We start from the raw sequence: 15,140 nt of genomic DNA, 5'->3' as shown, positions 1-15,140 counted from the left end.
AACAAACATGACCATGAATACGGTAAAAATTATAGTATGTCTAATATCTTTCTTTTATATATATAAGTGAAGGAGGGGTGGTTTTATACCTGAAAAATGTCAATTAAAGTTACAAAATGTTGTCATCTTCTGCCCATTCAAGGATATGTCTATACAGGACTTCACGCTTGAGAGTGATTCTTTGTCACTGCTTAATGCCTTAAGGGACTTATCTCCTCCTCCTTTATCTGTTGCTGCTCTGTTCTATAGTTCTATAGCTGCTGCCCATAGCTTTCACTGTGTAGACTTTGCCCATGTTGGTTGTAATGCTAATAGGCCAGCCCATTTACTTGCAAGACATGCTTTAGGCATTGCAAATTTGTCTGTTTGGGTTGAAGAGACTCCTTGTTTCCTTGAACAAGCTCTCAACCAAGATGTATTTGTCAATTCTTCTGATTAATAAAGTTTAGTAGTATTTCACATCAAAAATAAATAAACAGATTCCAGAAGCCGCACTTGCTTGCTATGACTTTCAAAATATTTTCTAAAAGTCAAAGTTTTAATTTGCATGATATTTTTATTTTATTGAGAAAACGTGAGCCTATTAGAATGGGCTTCTTTTTTTCTTTTCCTTTTTTTTTTTTAATTTCTTTCTTTCTTTCTTTGCTAGAAGAGCCCATTAGAATAATCATTGTCAAAACCTACCCTTTATACAATGATGATAATTTCTATACTGGAGAACCACACAAAGAAATCAAAACTATTTAATCATTTGTGCTTGTTAACATGTTTGACAAGTGATCAGCTTGGTGTTCTTTGTGACAAGATTTTCATAAAGCCTTATCAGAGATCTCAAAGTCAAATTCAAACAAAGGGAAAAAAAATTATATGGTCAAATTGCATAGTTTATGTTGAGTCCTTAGGAAAGGTGCTCATCATCAAAACCTACCAATTTATAACTACATAAAACCCATGACAATTTGTGTGTCCTTAGGAAGAACAAAACATAATATGGAGCTGAGCAAGAAGCATTTCATGTTAATTTCTTTTTTTATCATTCTTTCATCTCTTGGAATTGAGACTGCTAAGGAGCCACCAAGAACTGGCAAGCACTTTGTGCTAATTCATGGTTCATGCCTTGGAGCTTGGTCCTGGTACAAGCTTGTGACACTACTAAAATCTTCTGGTCACAATGTCACTGCACTAGACTTAGCTACTTCTGGGATCAATCCATTGCAGGCAAATGATCTCCAATCAAGTTTTGACTATTTCAAGCCCTTGAGGGACTTCATGGAAGCTCTTCCTTCTCATGAAAGAGTAATCCTTGTTAGTCATAGCCTTGGTGGCATGGCAATTTCTCAAGCCATGGAATATTTTCCAAGTAAGATCTCTGTTGCTGTTTTTGTCACTGCCTTAATGCTTGGGCCAACCCCCAACATTTCCACCCTCAATCAAATGTTATTCACTGTCTTAATGCACTTCTTTTTTTTTTCTTTTCATTTTGATGGTAAAGTACAATATTAATTAGGTTTAGTAGATGTAACTAGTATGTAAATGCTGGTTGTAACCCTTTTACCCTTGCAATTTGAATCTCTCTCCAGCAAAATTCATGAGCTTTTTCTTATCCAAAAAAAAAAACCATGAGCTTTTATACCATTGAGATTCAAGCCCAAGTTAACATTTAGGGTGTGTTTGGATAGAACTTATTTTGCTGAAACTGAAAACTGAAAACTGAAAACACTGTAGCAAAATAATTTTTAAACGTGTGAAAAGTGCTGTGGGACCCATTTTTAATGAAAAAATTGATAAAGAATGAAATTTGTGGGTCCATGAACAGTGCATCCGTGCACTGTTCATAGCTGACCAGTCAAAAGTTGCGGCTACTGTTGCATGAACAGTAGCCGCTTGTGGGAAAAACGCGTGAAAAAAAAAAAAAGGAAAACGCAGAAACGCAGAAACGCAACGCTATCCAAACCCAGCCTTAAACTATGACTTGAGATGCTGTGAAATGTTTAGGCCCAAAGATGAGCTCTCATTAAAGATAGTGCTATCCCAAATGTTTAGGACAGTCAAAAAACCATTTTGGCTTCCTGGTTTTACCATCATCTCAACCTACCCATCATCTAAGATTCTAAATAAATAAAAAAATCTACCTCAAGAAAATTGGTCATATAATTATATATAGACCCAAACAGAGCTATACAATTTACTATACCATATTTACGTTTCATTATATTATTATTTACTTGTCTAAATTTCATAATAGGAAATTCATAGTTGTTAGTAATCAACTCTCTTGTATTAGTGGGTTGGTGGACTTTAATAATAGCCATGCAAAAGGGGCTCACGTAAAGGCTCCCTTGGGAGATTGCACAAACCAGCAAAGTCCTTTTTCTCAATCTGCTTCTCTCAAAACTTTTAAGAAGCTTGCCCGTAATATTGTGCCTAGTAATGAGGGGATGTCAAATGAAAGTGTACTGGTAAAACGCTCTATATTGAATCCTGCAGAAGTTCAGGGGGGTAAAAGACAGAGGTTGTTGGCTGAAGGTAAGCATTCCAAGGAAAATATTCAGGTGGAGACTGGTTCCCAGTCCCACCCAGTCCAATGAGTTGCCTTAGTTGGAACTGTCGTGGGCTTGGGAACCCACAAACAGAAGATGAACTGGTTGCTCTGGTTGGCAACAAAGATCCCAAAATGGTTTTCTTGATGCAGACAAAATGTGAGAAGTCTACTATTGAGAGAATTGGCAGAAAAACACAGTTTTCAAATAATTTTGTAGTTCCACGGGTTAACAATGGAGGAGGTTTAGCTCTACTATGGAAAACCGACTTTCAGGTGGATGTTCAGTCTCATTACAATAGTAGAAATGTTTGGAAACATCATGTTGTTCTTTGTGTTGTGTTCCTTAGTTGGATTGTTATGTATATTTATGGTGTCCAAAACATATAAATTTGGAATTTGGAGTTTGCCATTTGTTTATATATTGGTAATTTGGTACTTTTGGTGGTCAACACAAAGAACAATCCAACTAAGGAACACAACACAAAGAACAACATGATGTTTCCAAACATTTCTACTATTGTAACATCGCAAGCATACACAATGATGAATATTCAATCATTCAAAGCAAGTTCTATATTATTTTTGTTGAATGTTTTTCTCAGAGTTGTAATCATCATTATAAACTATATTTTTACCTATGTCATTGCTAGCACCTGTATCATCCATGGGAAAGAGAAGAGCAAGATATAGGCTACTTTTGAGCTTGAATGCGCATACGTATTTCTAGGTGATCTCATCTCTTTGACAGTATCAAGATGTGCGAATTTAATGGTTTTCCTCTAAGGATTCGAGTCATTTCTTCTTTCTAAGGTGACCTAAGGCCTATGAAAGGTTATATATAACACATTCAACAGAAACCTTTGACTGAGCTAGGTGACCTCAAGCTCTAAGGATCAAGAGCTCCACATTAAAATAACATATGGGACTTGAATTTTGGAAGAGTCTTCACACTGTGAAGGATGGGTTAAAGCCCATTACATTGCCTTGTGGATCGCCCCTTTGCATCACTTCGGGTCATGTTTTTCTTGCATTTTTTTTTTTTTTTTTTTTTTTTGCATCTTGTGAATAATAATAACTAAACATATAATAATAAAAGTATTTCCCTTCCAAAAAAAAAAAATCCAAAAAATTTGTGTTAAACTTTTGAATCTCCAAATGGGGCAATCAAAATAACAAGTGATGCCATGATTTATTTTAGACCTAGGCCCATAAGTTGTTTCAAAACCTTTCAATCTTTCAAAACTTGGGCCTTAGTAACAAGTAAATCATAGGCCATGGGTTAGCTTAGAATATTCACTTCTCTTAAAGGCTCAACTTTTTAAGCATCTTGCCACTTTTTTCAAAAGTCTTAGAGAGAAGTGTTTTAGCTCAATGCCATGGCTTAAGAGTCCCCTTTATGGTAAAAATGAATTATGGACGAATGTGATTAATTAAGTGTGTCCTCATCTCAGACAATATAGCACCACAAACATCTCGTGAACACATCCTCAATCTTAGGTGGGTTTGTTCACCCAAGTCAAGTAGTTTGAGAAAAGTTTCCGTTGTTTAAGTTCCTACTACTAGTCAAGACATCATCCAAGAAATGGCCGAAGAAGAAAGTAGAGGTAATCATGATGCCCATATGGAAGGGATGTTGAGGAGCATCATGAATAGGTTATCCAAGTTGGAAAAGGGAAAAGGAAAGAAAAATGTTGTTTGAGATGAAGATTTGGAAGATAACTATGAGGACACTAAATGAGATGAGCATGACAAGGCTGAATATGAGCAGAAGAAGAAAATAGAGAGGATGAAGGTGGATAATAAGAAGATAAGTGATTGGATGGAGGCCATGTATATGACTTTCCTAAAGTCCCAAGGGTTGATGACCATTTAGTTGTTTGCAATCTCTTCCCCCACCTCTTCATTTCCTCAATGGTTACAAATCATTTCTCTTCTTCTCCTCTTTATTCTCCCTCTCCTATCTCACTCTCTCATTCCTTCTCCAAACACCCTCAACTCTCAATCTCATGAAGAAAAAAAAAACATTTGGATCACACAACTCCCTTTTCTCCTTCTTCTTCCTTTCTTTCTCAAACAAAAATCAGCAAAACTCATAAAACTCAATGGTAATTCTGATTTAATTGAGTCTTTAGTTTTTAGTGTTTATATTAGTGTTAAAGAATGATTTTGAAGGCGTAAGAAAATTGCTCGAGATCATAGGAGTTTTGTTGTCTTGACTCCTAGCTAGACTCCTCACGATTGATCAAGCTTTAATCAAACTTGACTCCTAGCTTAACTCCACTCAACCGATCGAGCAATGGGAAAACTAAAACAAAATTTTCAGTTTCAAACCATAATGACCTAGTCCACTTAGGATTCATGAACTACACTTCCCAAGGGAATATAAGAATATTTTTAGAGTTGTTATCATAAAGAGAACACACGAATACTTGGAGAAGTTTCTGCAACCTTGTGCGCCTTAGGTTTTTATATCAAACTACCTCTGGTTTACTGTTAGAGTGTGTTTTTTGTGAAGAAATTTGCACCTACAACTTCTTCAATCAAGAAGGTTGATTATGAAGTCAATTAAGAATTGAATATTTGTGCACAGTGAAGAAGTTCACTAAAAAGAGTAGTCCAACTAGGTTGGAGCTATGCTTAGATAGCTCAATAGGTTCTATTATAGGTAGATACTTTGGGATCAGATATATTCCTTGTACTTGTAACCTTAATCTTTGTTAGTGGATTCTTTAAATTTGGTGGATGCCTTTAAACCACCCATTTTCCCTATCATGACCATATTGCATGTGTCAAATTTAGTTTCTGCTACATTAAACTCAAGATTTGCGATGTGGTTGTACCTTAATTCCATCTTTGTATAAACAATTTGGGTAATTGATATGTTCCAATAGGGTCAGCCTTGAACCCAACACTATTTAAGAAGAAATCAAAATGCTTAACTTATGAAAATGAATCTCAAATTCCAAGTGTCAAACAACAAACTCAAGTATTGGAATTCTAGTATAATAAGTTACTAAATGTATAACAAACGATATTGATTATAGGATATGCAGTATGGTACATATGATAGAATAATCCTCTATCGTGCCTCTAGTTGTGTAATAGATATTTCATTTGTTGAAGACGATTGATGTTTGCTCAATGAGGAATCCACATCAAGTGAATTTTTTCCTATAAGAAAACTAGGTTCTTTAGGTTCAGGTAGTAAACTCTCACTGCCTAACATCATAACCACAGATGACATGTTGGGCCTATCCTTCGGAAGTTGTTGCACACATAAGAGACTAACATGGATGCAACGCAACATCTCTGGTAGAGTGCAAGAGTTGTCTGAGCACATATCAATTAGTTCCAAAGGCTTGCCTTCTCTCCATAATTTCCATGCCTAAAAAATCGCAACCTTCTGTCAATAATCAGTTCATTATATGAAATATATATATATATAAATATATATATATTATTTTAGAAAGCATTATATGTAAAATTTACATGTAAAGTTTTTGGATCCTCACATGTCCAGTGAGATTAAGACTATGGTTTGGATGGTAAAACCCTCGATTCTTCTTTCCACTTACTATCTCTAGTAATAAAATTCCGAAGCTAAAGACATCGGATTTTACTGAGAAAAGTCCATCAATGGCATACTCAGGTGCCATGTAACCGCTGCAAAACATCATTATGAATAAAACATGTCAATTAGTAATAAATAGAGACTCTATTTAAAGTATTTTAAATTGATACTTACTAAGTTCCAACCACTCTATTTGTATTTCCTTCAATTTGATTTCTTTCAAATATTCTAGCCAAGCCAAAATCTGATATTTTTGGGTTCATCTCACTATCAAGTAATACATTACTTGGTTTAAGATCTCTGTGTATAATCCTTAGTCTGGAATCTTCATGAAGATAGAGAAGCCCCCGAGCAATGCCATTAATAATGTGGAACCGCTTAGACCAAGGTAGAATTTTGCCTTTTGCTTGATCTGACAAGTTTCACATTTATGTTATCAAGAGTCACCCTGAACTAGAAAACAAATTAAAAGTACCAAGTTGTATATTCTTTGGAAAATTCATAACAAAATTACTTATCTAACTAAAATAATAATTATGTTTTGAGGGATTCAAACCAAAAATGAAGGAGTCCAAGCTTTTGTTGGCCATATATTCATAGATTAGCATTGTCTCCTCTCCTTGAATGCAACAACCAAGAAGCCTAACAAGATTTTGATGCTGAAGTTTGGCAATCAATTCTACTTCATTTATGAACTCATTCAATCCTTGTCTAGAACTTTGTGAAAGTCTCTTTACAGCAATCTCGTGTCCATCTATTAGTGTACCCTAAAAATTCACATTTGTAGGAAGGTTACCATATATTGAATATAATAAGAGGTATTTTTGCTTGAGGTCCTTAAACTAGAACACTGTAAGTTACCTTGTATACAGGTCCAAAACCACCTTCCCCAAGCTTGTTGTTGCTTGAAAAATTGTCTGTGGCCTTTTTGATTGTAGACAGGTCAAAGAATGGGAGCTCCAAATCTTTTCTTTGGCGTTTAATGCTCCGATCTATGATCATGTTGTTCTCCATTTTCTCTGATTAAAGTAAAATATGATTTATATCATCCAATAAATAAATAAATAGGACAGCTATAAATCATTTGGACTAAATGCATATTAATCAAGCCAAATCATAACTTGATTGGGAGCCAATTAACCAAGCCATAAGGCCCATAAGCCATAACCATAACCTAGAAATTTAACAATAATATGAAAAGCATGATTTTACTAATTCAATGACATTGCTCAACTTATTGTGGCAATGGTCAATGGCAAAGCTAAGGAGGGGCTAATTCTATTAACAATTCTAATAAAATCGTATATTATTTGCAAATATATTGCAAATAAGACCATGGTTTCAACCCATACCAGGTCCGTTCCAATCCATGCTCTTGATATGATAATGTAATCTTTTGACTCACAAGTCACAACCAAACCTGTACATTTCAAAATGGTATTGTCCAATTCTTCCATGTACGTGGTTCAAATTCTATTAGATGTGGCAAAATGGGTTGGACCTGACAACCCGACCGAACCTAAGGAAAATACTAGACTTGAACTAGAATTTTTTGACCCGGAGTAAAAACGGGTAGACTTGTGACCCGACCAATTTTTTTTTTTTTTAAATTGGATAATAATAATAATAAAATTAAGACATGGTTGATTTGCTTGTTTATTTTGGGCTTTACAATGCACAACTCAAACACAATTGACAAATATAATGTTAGTGCCACGTGATTATTATTATTTTTAAAAATCAATTTGTTTAACATTTTTTGGATAATTCTCTCTCTATATATGTGTGTATGTGTATAACTCTATTCAAATACAGTGGCCTTAAGAAAACAATTGAAACCTTTATCTAGTTACATGCAAGTGAATTGAAAGATTAATAATTGAGGTATTCTTCTCACTTGAATAACGCTACAAGTAAATATTCTTAGATATCAAATGATAAAGTATATGTCAAGATAATTTGATTACAGTAGAGTTAAAAACATATATTTGAAATTATAGGCATGTATGAGAAGCATTCATAAGTGTGAAAAAAAGTGAACCTGAAGTATATCAATAAAACTAGCATAAACTATGGATGCTTAGGCCTATTTTGTTACAAGTTCATAGCCAAAATAAATGGCTTTTCAAATTTTTTTAAAAAAAATGATGTTTCCTAAAGTGTGTGTTGCTTAACAATAACATTATATTTATAAAAAAGATAATGTATAAATAAGTAAACAATCAAATTTTGATGCATATTCCCAAATTGAAACGGAATATCAATCACTTTGCATCTAAAATTAAACATAACTATTAGACTTGTTTTTAACTATTATACCAACCCAACTCGACTTGTTTTTAACCCATTTAAAATAACCATTTTAGACTTGAACCCGAACCGACTCTCCGTTTTGCGACTAAATATAGATATAATGTCAAGAATGTAAAATAATGTTAGTGAAAACATTACAAATCCTAACTGCATATTGTGTGGGTTATAGGCAAGTATTTAATTAAAAACAAGAAATTCATAATTTTGATGAAATTATATTTATGTTTCTAACTCGAGTCGGGGTTGGCAAGTGATATAGAAACTACACAGTCAAGTTTAAAGAAAATCTTGGTTAAATCTTAATCTTGGTTATATCTATAATAAAACTAGCATAAACTATGGATGCTTAGGGTCCGTTTGGATACAGCTGAAAACTGAAAACTGAAAACTAAAAAACACTGTAGCAAAATAATTTTTAAATGTGTGAATAGTACCGTGAGACCCATTTTTAATGAAAAAGTTGCTGAAAAGTGAAATTTGTGGGTTCGTGAACAATGCACAGTGTGCATTGATTGGCTAAAAAAAAGGGAGAAAAGTCAAACTTTGCGGCTACTGTTCATGAACAATGCATGAACAGTAGCAGTAAGTCTCACAAACGCGTGCAAAGAAAAAAGAAAAAAAAAAAAAAAAAGAAGAAAAACACCAGACCCAGACGCGCTGGGTTTTCAGCCCAATCCAAACGTACTCTTAGGCCTATTTTGTTACAAGCTCATAGCCAAAATAAATGACTTTTCAAAATTTAAAAAAAAAAAAAAAATGATGTTTCCTGGAGTGTGTGTTGCTTAATAATAACATTATATTCATAAAAAAGATCACGTATAAATAAGTAAACAATCAAATTTTGATGCATATTCCCAAATTGAAACGGAATATCAATCACTTTGCATCTAAAATTAAACATAACTATTAGATTTATTTTCAAGATATCTAATTATAAAATTAGTTTTCAAGATTGTAAATTTCTTATATCTTTTTATTCTTTGTCAAATTAGTTATTCAATAGGGCATTTGTAATTTTATTCTCTATTTTAGAATGTTGATACTGTGTAATAGACTAGACTCATCTGTGTTTGTGCTATTTTATTTTGGTCAATAATGTTGGAATTTGTATAATTTTTTTAAAAATTATTAAACAAAGTATCAATTTGTTAAGCTAAGCTCTTTTTTGATATAAGTGGTGAATTCAAGTGGAAAATACATGGCTTGCCAAGTGGAAAATACACGTTTTAAAACTTATAAAAAAATTCATATGAAAAAATACAAGCCAACCCAGTCCAACCCAACTCGACTTATTTTTAACCCATTTAAAATAACCATTCAAGAATGTAAAATAATGTTAGTGAAAACATTACAAATCCTAACTGCGGGTTATAAGCAAGTATTTAATTAAAAACAAGGAATCCGTAATTTTGATGAAATTATATTTATGTTTCTAACTCGAGTCGGGGTTGGCAAGTGATATAGAAACTACACGGTCAAGTTTAAAGAAAATCTTGGTTAAATCTTAATCTTGGTTATATCTATAATAAATTCTTCACTCTACAATGCATTTTGATTATGACCAAATGGCTACGCACATTTGATAATTTTGCTGTTCGGAAAATTAGTAACTCTTCCATACATTTGTAATAAGAAGCTCAATTTAACAATATGGCAATATGTTTTCTGAAGGTCATAGAAAGTAACATTACCTCTGAACTTTTTCCCGCTTTTGCAAATGAGATAGGCAATTAAGAGCATCCCAGGAATTAGGGCAGCGGCAACTGCAACTATAACTATCACTATGACCCTTGTCTTTTGCTCATCTTTGGCCTCTCCTGGGTCAGAATGAACAACCAAAGCAAAGACAATCAAAACTCAGCCAAAAAAAAAAAAAAAGAGAACCTATGGCAACAAATAATCCAAAGAGAAACAAGAAATCAGACAACAATAGTAAGCTTGTACATACCTAACTCTGAAGCAGCCATTCGAACATACAGATCCTGCCCACCAGCTGAAAGTTGTCTAATATCAATTAGATTTCCATACCAAATGGCACAGCCACTACCTCCTCCTCTGATATCTGAATTTGTATAAGCCATACATGAACAATTGTTCAAGCATTTGATCCTGCATTCTTCAAGGCTCGTATTTTTGCTCACCCAAGAGTTTGTAGCATCTGGCAACTTGAGCCCACCAAATTTTAGAAACCCATCTTTATCTTTACCTTGGCAACTCAATTGTGTCCTGCGTACGCATCCTTGAGACCAGTTCATTGGGTTCCATGTTCGTTGTGATTTAGGCTGGAATCCTTTTAAACACTGACAGATTGGTGAACCACCAATGATACAATTTCCGTAGGGACCACAAAGGTTGTAACTGTCACAATTGTCTCTTGGCACATATGCATACAGACTCCAAGTTGAATCTGCTTCAATCCATATGAATCGTTGACGGGAATAGTTGGTTTGGTTCATAACCATTCTTGAGATTACTGATTTATCTAAGTTGTGGTACTCATAGTATGCCTCGTTCTCATTGGAGACGAAATTGAACTTGAAAACGGGGTTGGGCCTTAACTCCGGTGCACCACTGAATCTAAGGCCATTCCACGGGCCACTCCGGTAGTACTCCTCTGAGCCTTTCCACATAACTGCTTCAGGATTTTCATGAAGTTCCATTCTACAGGTAAAGTCTCCAGGAGATGGATCATCCCAATTCTTCCATGCTGATAAAGTCCGGACAAGACCAGATTTTAAGTCCCATCCAAGCTTCATTCCGGATAACAATGTATCAGTAGGAAAATCAAAGCTTTGCCACAAATAGTTTCCTGAATTTCCATCATTCCCATCTCTTATTACTAAATTCCCAGAATCTAAAAGCTGTACTATTGGATTCGAAGCTTGTTTTGTTGAATTTGCGTACCAAACAATGCTAGTAGTATTCTGGCTGAGAAGAACAAGATTGCTAGTGTTGTTTATCATCAACACCCCAGACAAGTCTTTGATTGGGTTGCGTCGGTTTGCTACCCAAACAACAGTTTTAACTGGGATATTCTTGTACCATATTCCCAAGTAACGATTGGTGGAACTACCTGGACTAAAGAAACCCAGTTCAAAGCTTCCATCTGCTGACACCAAAGTTCTGCCCTCGCTGATTGTCTGGGATTGAGTAATGCTATCAGCTGCATTGGTGCACCAAGAGAATAGAAGTAAGATGGTACCCTGAAACATAATGGCATTCAAATCCATAGCTGAATTGATGAAAGGGGTTTTATTATCTAATGTGATTGTTATTTCTCGACTGTGAGAGGACCTAAGTTGTGTGCAACCGGGGAATTCTCGGGGTATCAATTCGAAGTTTTGTAAGCAAGTCCCACAGTCAACCAAGTCTTTAGAAGAGATCAACCAAGTCTTTAGTTAACCAGTTTATCCAAAAAAGTCTTTAGTTAACCATAGACCTCATATTCGTGTGAATCAGACTTGAGAGTCTCTTGACCATTTCAACAAAAGTTTGCTTAGCTGAAGTTTTTCCTCCCGCATTTAACTCTGGGCGTACGGTATACCTACCTCTAGTGGACCATGCCTTTCCTCATCACTACTAAGTATGTGTTTGGATAGGATTATTTTTGTGTTTTGCATCCATGTCTAGACTTTCACGCGTTTTAGCTTTTTTCTTTTTTCTTTTTTCTCTGTGCCATGATTGTTGACTTAATATTGCAACTTTTCCAGCCCTTTTAATCAACTTTTTAGCAACTTTTCAGTCACAGGACCCACAAACTTCACTTTTTAACAACTTTTTCATTAAAAATGAGTCCCACGATACTATTCACACATTTAAAAATTATTTTGTTATAGTGTTTTTAGTTTTCAATTTTCAATTTCAGTAAAATAAATTCTACCCAAATGAAGACACCTTCAAATGAAAATTCGGAGGAGCACTCAATCACTCCTCCTCCTCCTCCTCTTCCCAATGATGCAACTCCGACTGCTGTTGCCGTTGCCGATGCTGATGCTAATGCCAATCACCATCACCACGAAAACACGATTCCTGATCCCATCAACCACGGGTATGTATATATATACACACATAGTTTATACCTACTTTTCTAAACTTAGGGTTTCATTCTTTATTAGTGTAAAAAAATGGCTAAACAAATTGAGATTGTAGAGGCGTAGAGTTGAAAGCTGAGATTCACCACTCCTTATTACACTAGGTACCTATATAAATTTATGCCACATATACATTTAAAAATACCGAACAGTTGTGCATTTTTATTTTGCCCAATAAGTTTCAATATCTACTCACCGTTTTCATATAAGATGTATATATTAAAAAAAAAATTGTCATTGAGAAGAAAAGCATCGGTAAGGCGTAGGGAAGAAAATGAAAAATCTGAGAAGAAAAGCATTTGTAAGGCATTTAAAGAAATCATTCAGTATTATTCTTGCTATCATTGGTGTGGTTTGATCCCTAAACCTTTTCATTATTTAACCAAAAAAAAAAAAAACCATTTTGGACCATGAAGATGCCATTGCTTATCTGATGAACAAGAGAACCCCCCTTCCTATACTAGCATTTCATTTCAAGGAGATTATTCAATTCTAAAGAAGAGTGGACTCAAAGTTATGCCTTTCACTTTTTGGTTTGCCAATCATATGGCACGTCTTGGTCGTCACTTGCACTCTAGGGATGGAAACAAAACTTAAGTGTGTTACTATTCTTATTTATTTGATTTTTTTATTCAATTGATATAACTTATAAATATAAATTGTATAATAAGTTATTATTAATTTGATAAAAATCTATAATTAGTTATTTAATTCTATTTATTTATGCATCCAATGATTGTTATTTTAACGATCTTTCGAACGTTAATATTTTTTAAGATTATTGTACAATATAGTTGTGTTGTATATAACGTGAAAGTTATATATATAGAAAAAAAAATAATCACTTTATTTTTTACTCACACCTCCCCCATCAATAAATTCATGGCTCCACCATTATTGACCCCCCTAAATAAAAATCCTAGAGCCGCCATTGCCATATAATTTTCTTTTCCCTTTTTTTTGAATTTGACTTTGAGATCTTCGAGAGGAATTTTGAAAAACTTGTCACAAGACAACATTTCTCAAACAGCTTTAACAAGTTCAAATGATCATTGAATATTCTTTAATTTCTTTGTGTAGTTATCCCGTACACAGATCATCATTGATTGATAAATGGGTAGGTTTTGACAATGATCACCGATTCTATATTTTAATGGGCTCACGTTTTCTCAATAAAAAATGTATGCAAATTTGAACTTTGATATTTGAGAACAGATTTTGAAAGTCATAGCATGCAAGTGGGGCTACTTGAATTCGATCAAACATTGAACAGTTAGAAGATGCCAAGAGAGTCTGTAACTCAATTACATTAATTAATCCATTTTTTAAGGAGAAATAGGGTTCAAAAAAATTTCAGAAGCGCCTAAGTCTAGTGCAGTGACATTGTGCCCTGAAGATTTTAGCAGTGTCTCAAGCTTGTACCAAGACCAAGCTCCAAGGCATGCTCCATGAATTAGCACAAAGTGCTTGCCAGTTCTTGGTGGCTCCTCCTTAGTAGACTCAATTCCAAGAGATGAAAGAATGATAAAGAAAGAAATTAGCATGAAATACTTCTTGCTCAGCTCCATATTATGTTTTGCTCTTCCTATGGACATAAATTGTCATGGGTTTTATGTAGTTATAAAGAGGTAGGTTTTGATCATGACTAATCAACTTTCCAATGGGCTAGTTTTTCCTCCATATATACATGCAATTTAACCATATAATTTTCTTTTCCCTTTGTTTGAATTTGACTTTGAGATCTTTGATAAGAATTTTGAAAAACTTGTCACAAAACAACCGGTGGCAGTGCCACCTTATGGTCAGGGTGGTCCTAGGACCACCCTGTCCTTAAAAAAAAAAAAAAAATTATATATAAAAATTTAAAATTTTATATTTATTTTCCTTTCAAAAAATTTTTAGGACCACCCTGAATTTTTTTTTATGTCAATAAAATTAAATTTAAGTCCATAATTTGAGCAATTTAATAATATATTGGGGTCTTTCAAGCAAAAAGGAAAAACTCAAAAAAAAAAATTAACTAAAATCTGAAAAAAAAATATATATATATATAAAAAAAAACTACTATAGGTTAGGCAATGGTTTGATTCCTTCGACTAAACACACTGCCCAATACAACACAATTTTCAACCTTCTATTATTTTTTATTACAGTATTATTTTTTCTCATCAGACATATATTACTTACTTCTCATTTTTTATTATTTTTTCTTATTTATTCTTAACCACAAACGTCTTCTGTCTCCTCCATTTTTACATTTCATACTTTTAAATTTTATCACATCTTCATCTACACTTTTACATTTACGTTTTGTCTTCTTCCTTATTCGTAATTTCTGTATCTTCTACTAGTACCAGTGTGGCAGTGCCTTTTCTCAAGTTTTGAGTCTCAAATTTCTCAATACGATTTTTTTTTAGTTGTACAGGTACCTTTGTTCATTTCTTTTCTTTTCATTTTTTTTTTTTTTTCCTTTTGAGGTTTTTTGGTTTACAGAATGCAAATTATTTGTTTTCATTTTAAGAACAATTTTTATTTTTTTTTATTTTTTTTTTTATTTTTTTTAAGCACAAACTTCATGCTAGCCGAATCTTGAATTTTGGCCGGTATTTACCGAAATACCCTG

The 15,140-nt window shown here is 33.8% G+C and overlaps 2 protein-coding genes across 3 annotated transcripts in view; one reads left to right on the top strand and one right to left on the bottom strand.

Annotated features, from left to right (window-relative positions):
* Positions 1-655: 655 nt before the first annotated feature.
* The window catches only part of LOC126705810 (putative inactive methylesterase 20), a 31,918-nt gene continuing 17,433 nt past the window's right edge, over positions 656-15,140 (top strand). The window contains exon 1 of the mRNA XM_050405027.1: positions 656-1,360. Coding sequence (XP_050260984.1) covers positions 952-1,360 — 409 coding nt within the window. The 5' untranslated portion in view covers positions 656-951. The remainder of the gene's footprint in view (positions 1,361-15,140) is intronic.
* Positions 5,565-11,854, bottom strand: LOC126705805 (G-type lectin S-receptor-like serine/threonine-protein kinase At4g27290). Of its 2 annotated transcripts, none has more exons than XM_050405017.1 (7): positions 10,375-11,851; positions 10,118-10,243; positions 6,975-7,132; positions 6,670-6,880; positions 6,288-6,525; positions 6,055-6,205; positions 5,565-5,927 (listed from the first exon to the last, which is right to left on the bottom strand). In XM_050405017.1, the coding sequence occupies exons 1-7, from the start codon at positions 11,654-11,656 to the stop codon at positions 5,622-5,624; spliced, it is 2,472 nt and encodes an 823-aa protein (XP_050260974.1). In that variant the 5' UTR covers positions 11,657-11,851; the 3' UTR covers positions 5,565-5,621. The 2 variants fall into 2 exon arrangements, with proteins under 2 accessions (XP_050260974.1, XP_050260975.1); XM_050405018.1 differs by having other exon boundaries at positions 5,744-5,927; positions 6,032-6,205; positions 10,375-11,854.

Source organism: Quercus robur, chromosome 11 (genome assembly GCF_932294415.1).
Source record: "Quercus robur chromosome 11, dhQueRobu3.1, whole genome shotgun sequence".
Classification (NCBI taxonomy): domain Eukaryota; kingdom Viridiplantae; phylum Streptophyta; class Magnoliopsida; order Fagales; family Fagaceae; genus Quercus; species Quercus robur.
This window is presented reverse-complemented; position numbering and strand designations above follow the sequence as displayed.

Bases quoted from the DNA above. Each gene is read 5' to 3' on its own strand.
- LOC126705805 (XM_050405017.1), bottom strand. From the start codon at position 11,656: ATGGATTTGAATGCCATTATGTTTCAGGGTACCATCTTACTTCTATTC. The intron at 10,244-10,374 runs GTATGTACAAGC...ATTCTGACCCAG, and splicing joins AATGGCTGCTTCAGAGTTAG to GAGAGGCCAAAGATGAGCAA. The intron at 6,526-6,669 runs GTTTGAATCCCT...GAAACTTGTCAG, and splicing joins CTTGGACTCCTTCATTTTTG to ATCAAGCAAAAGGCAAAATT.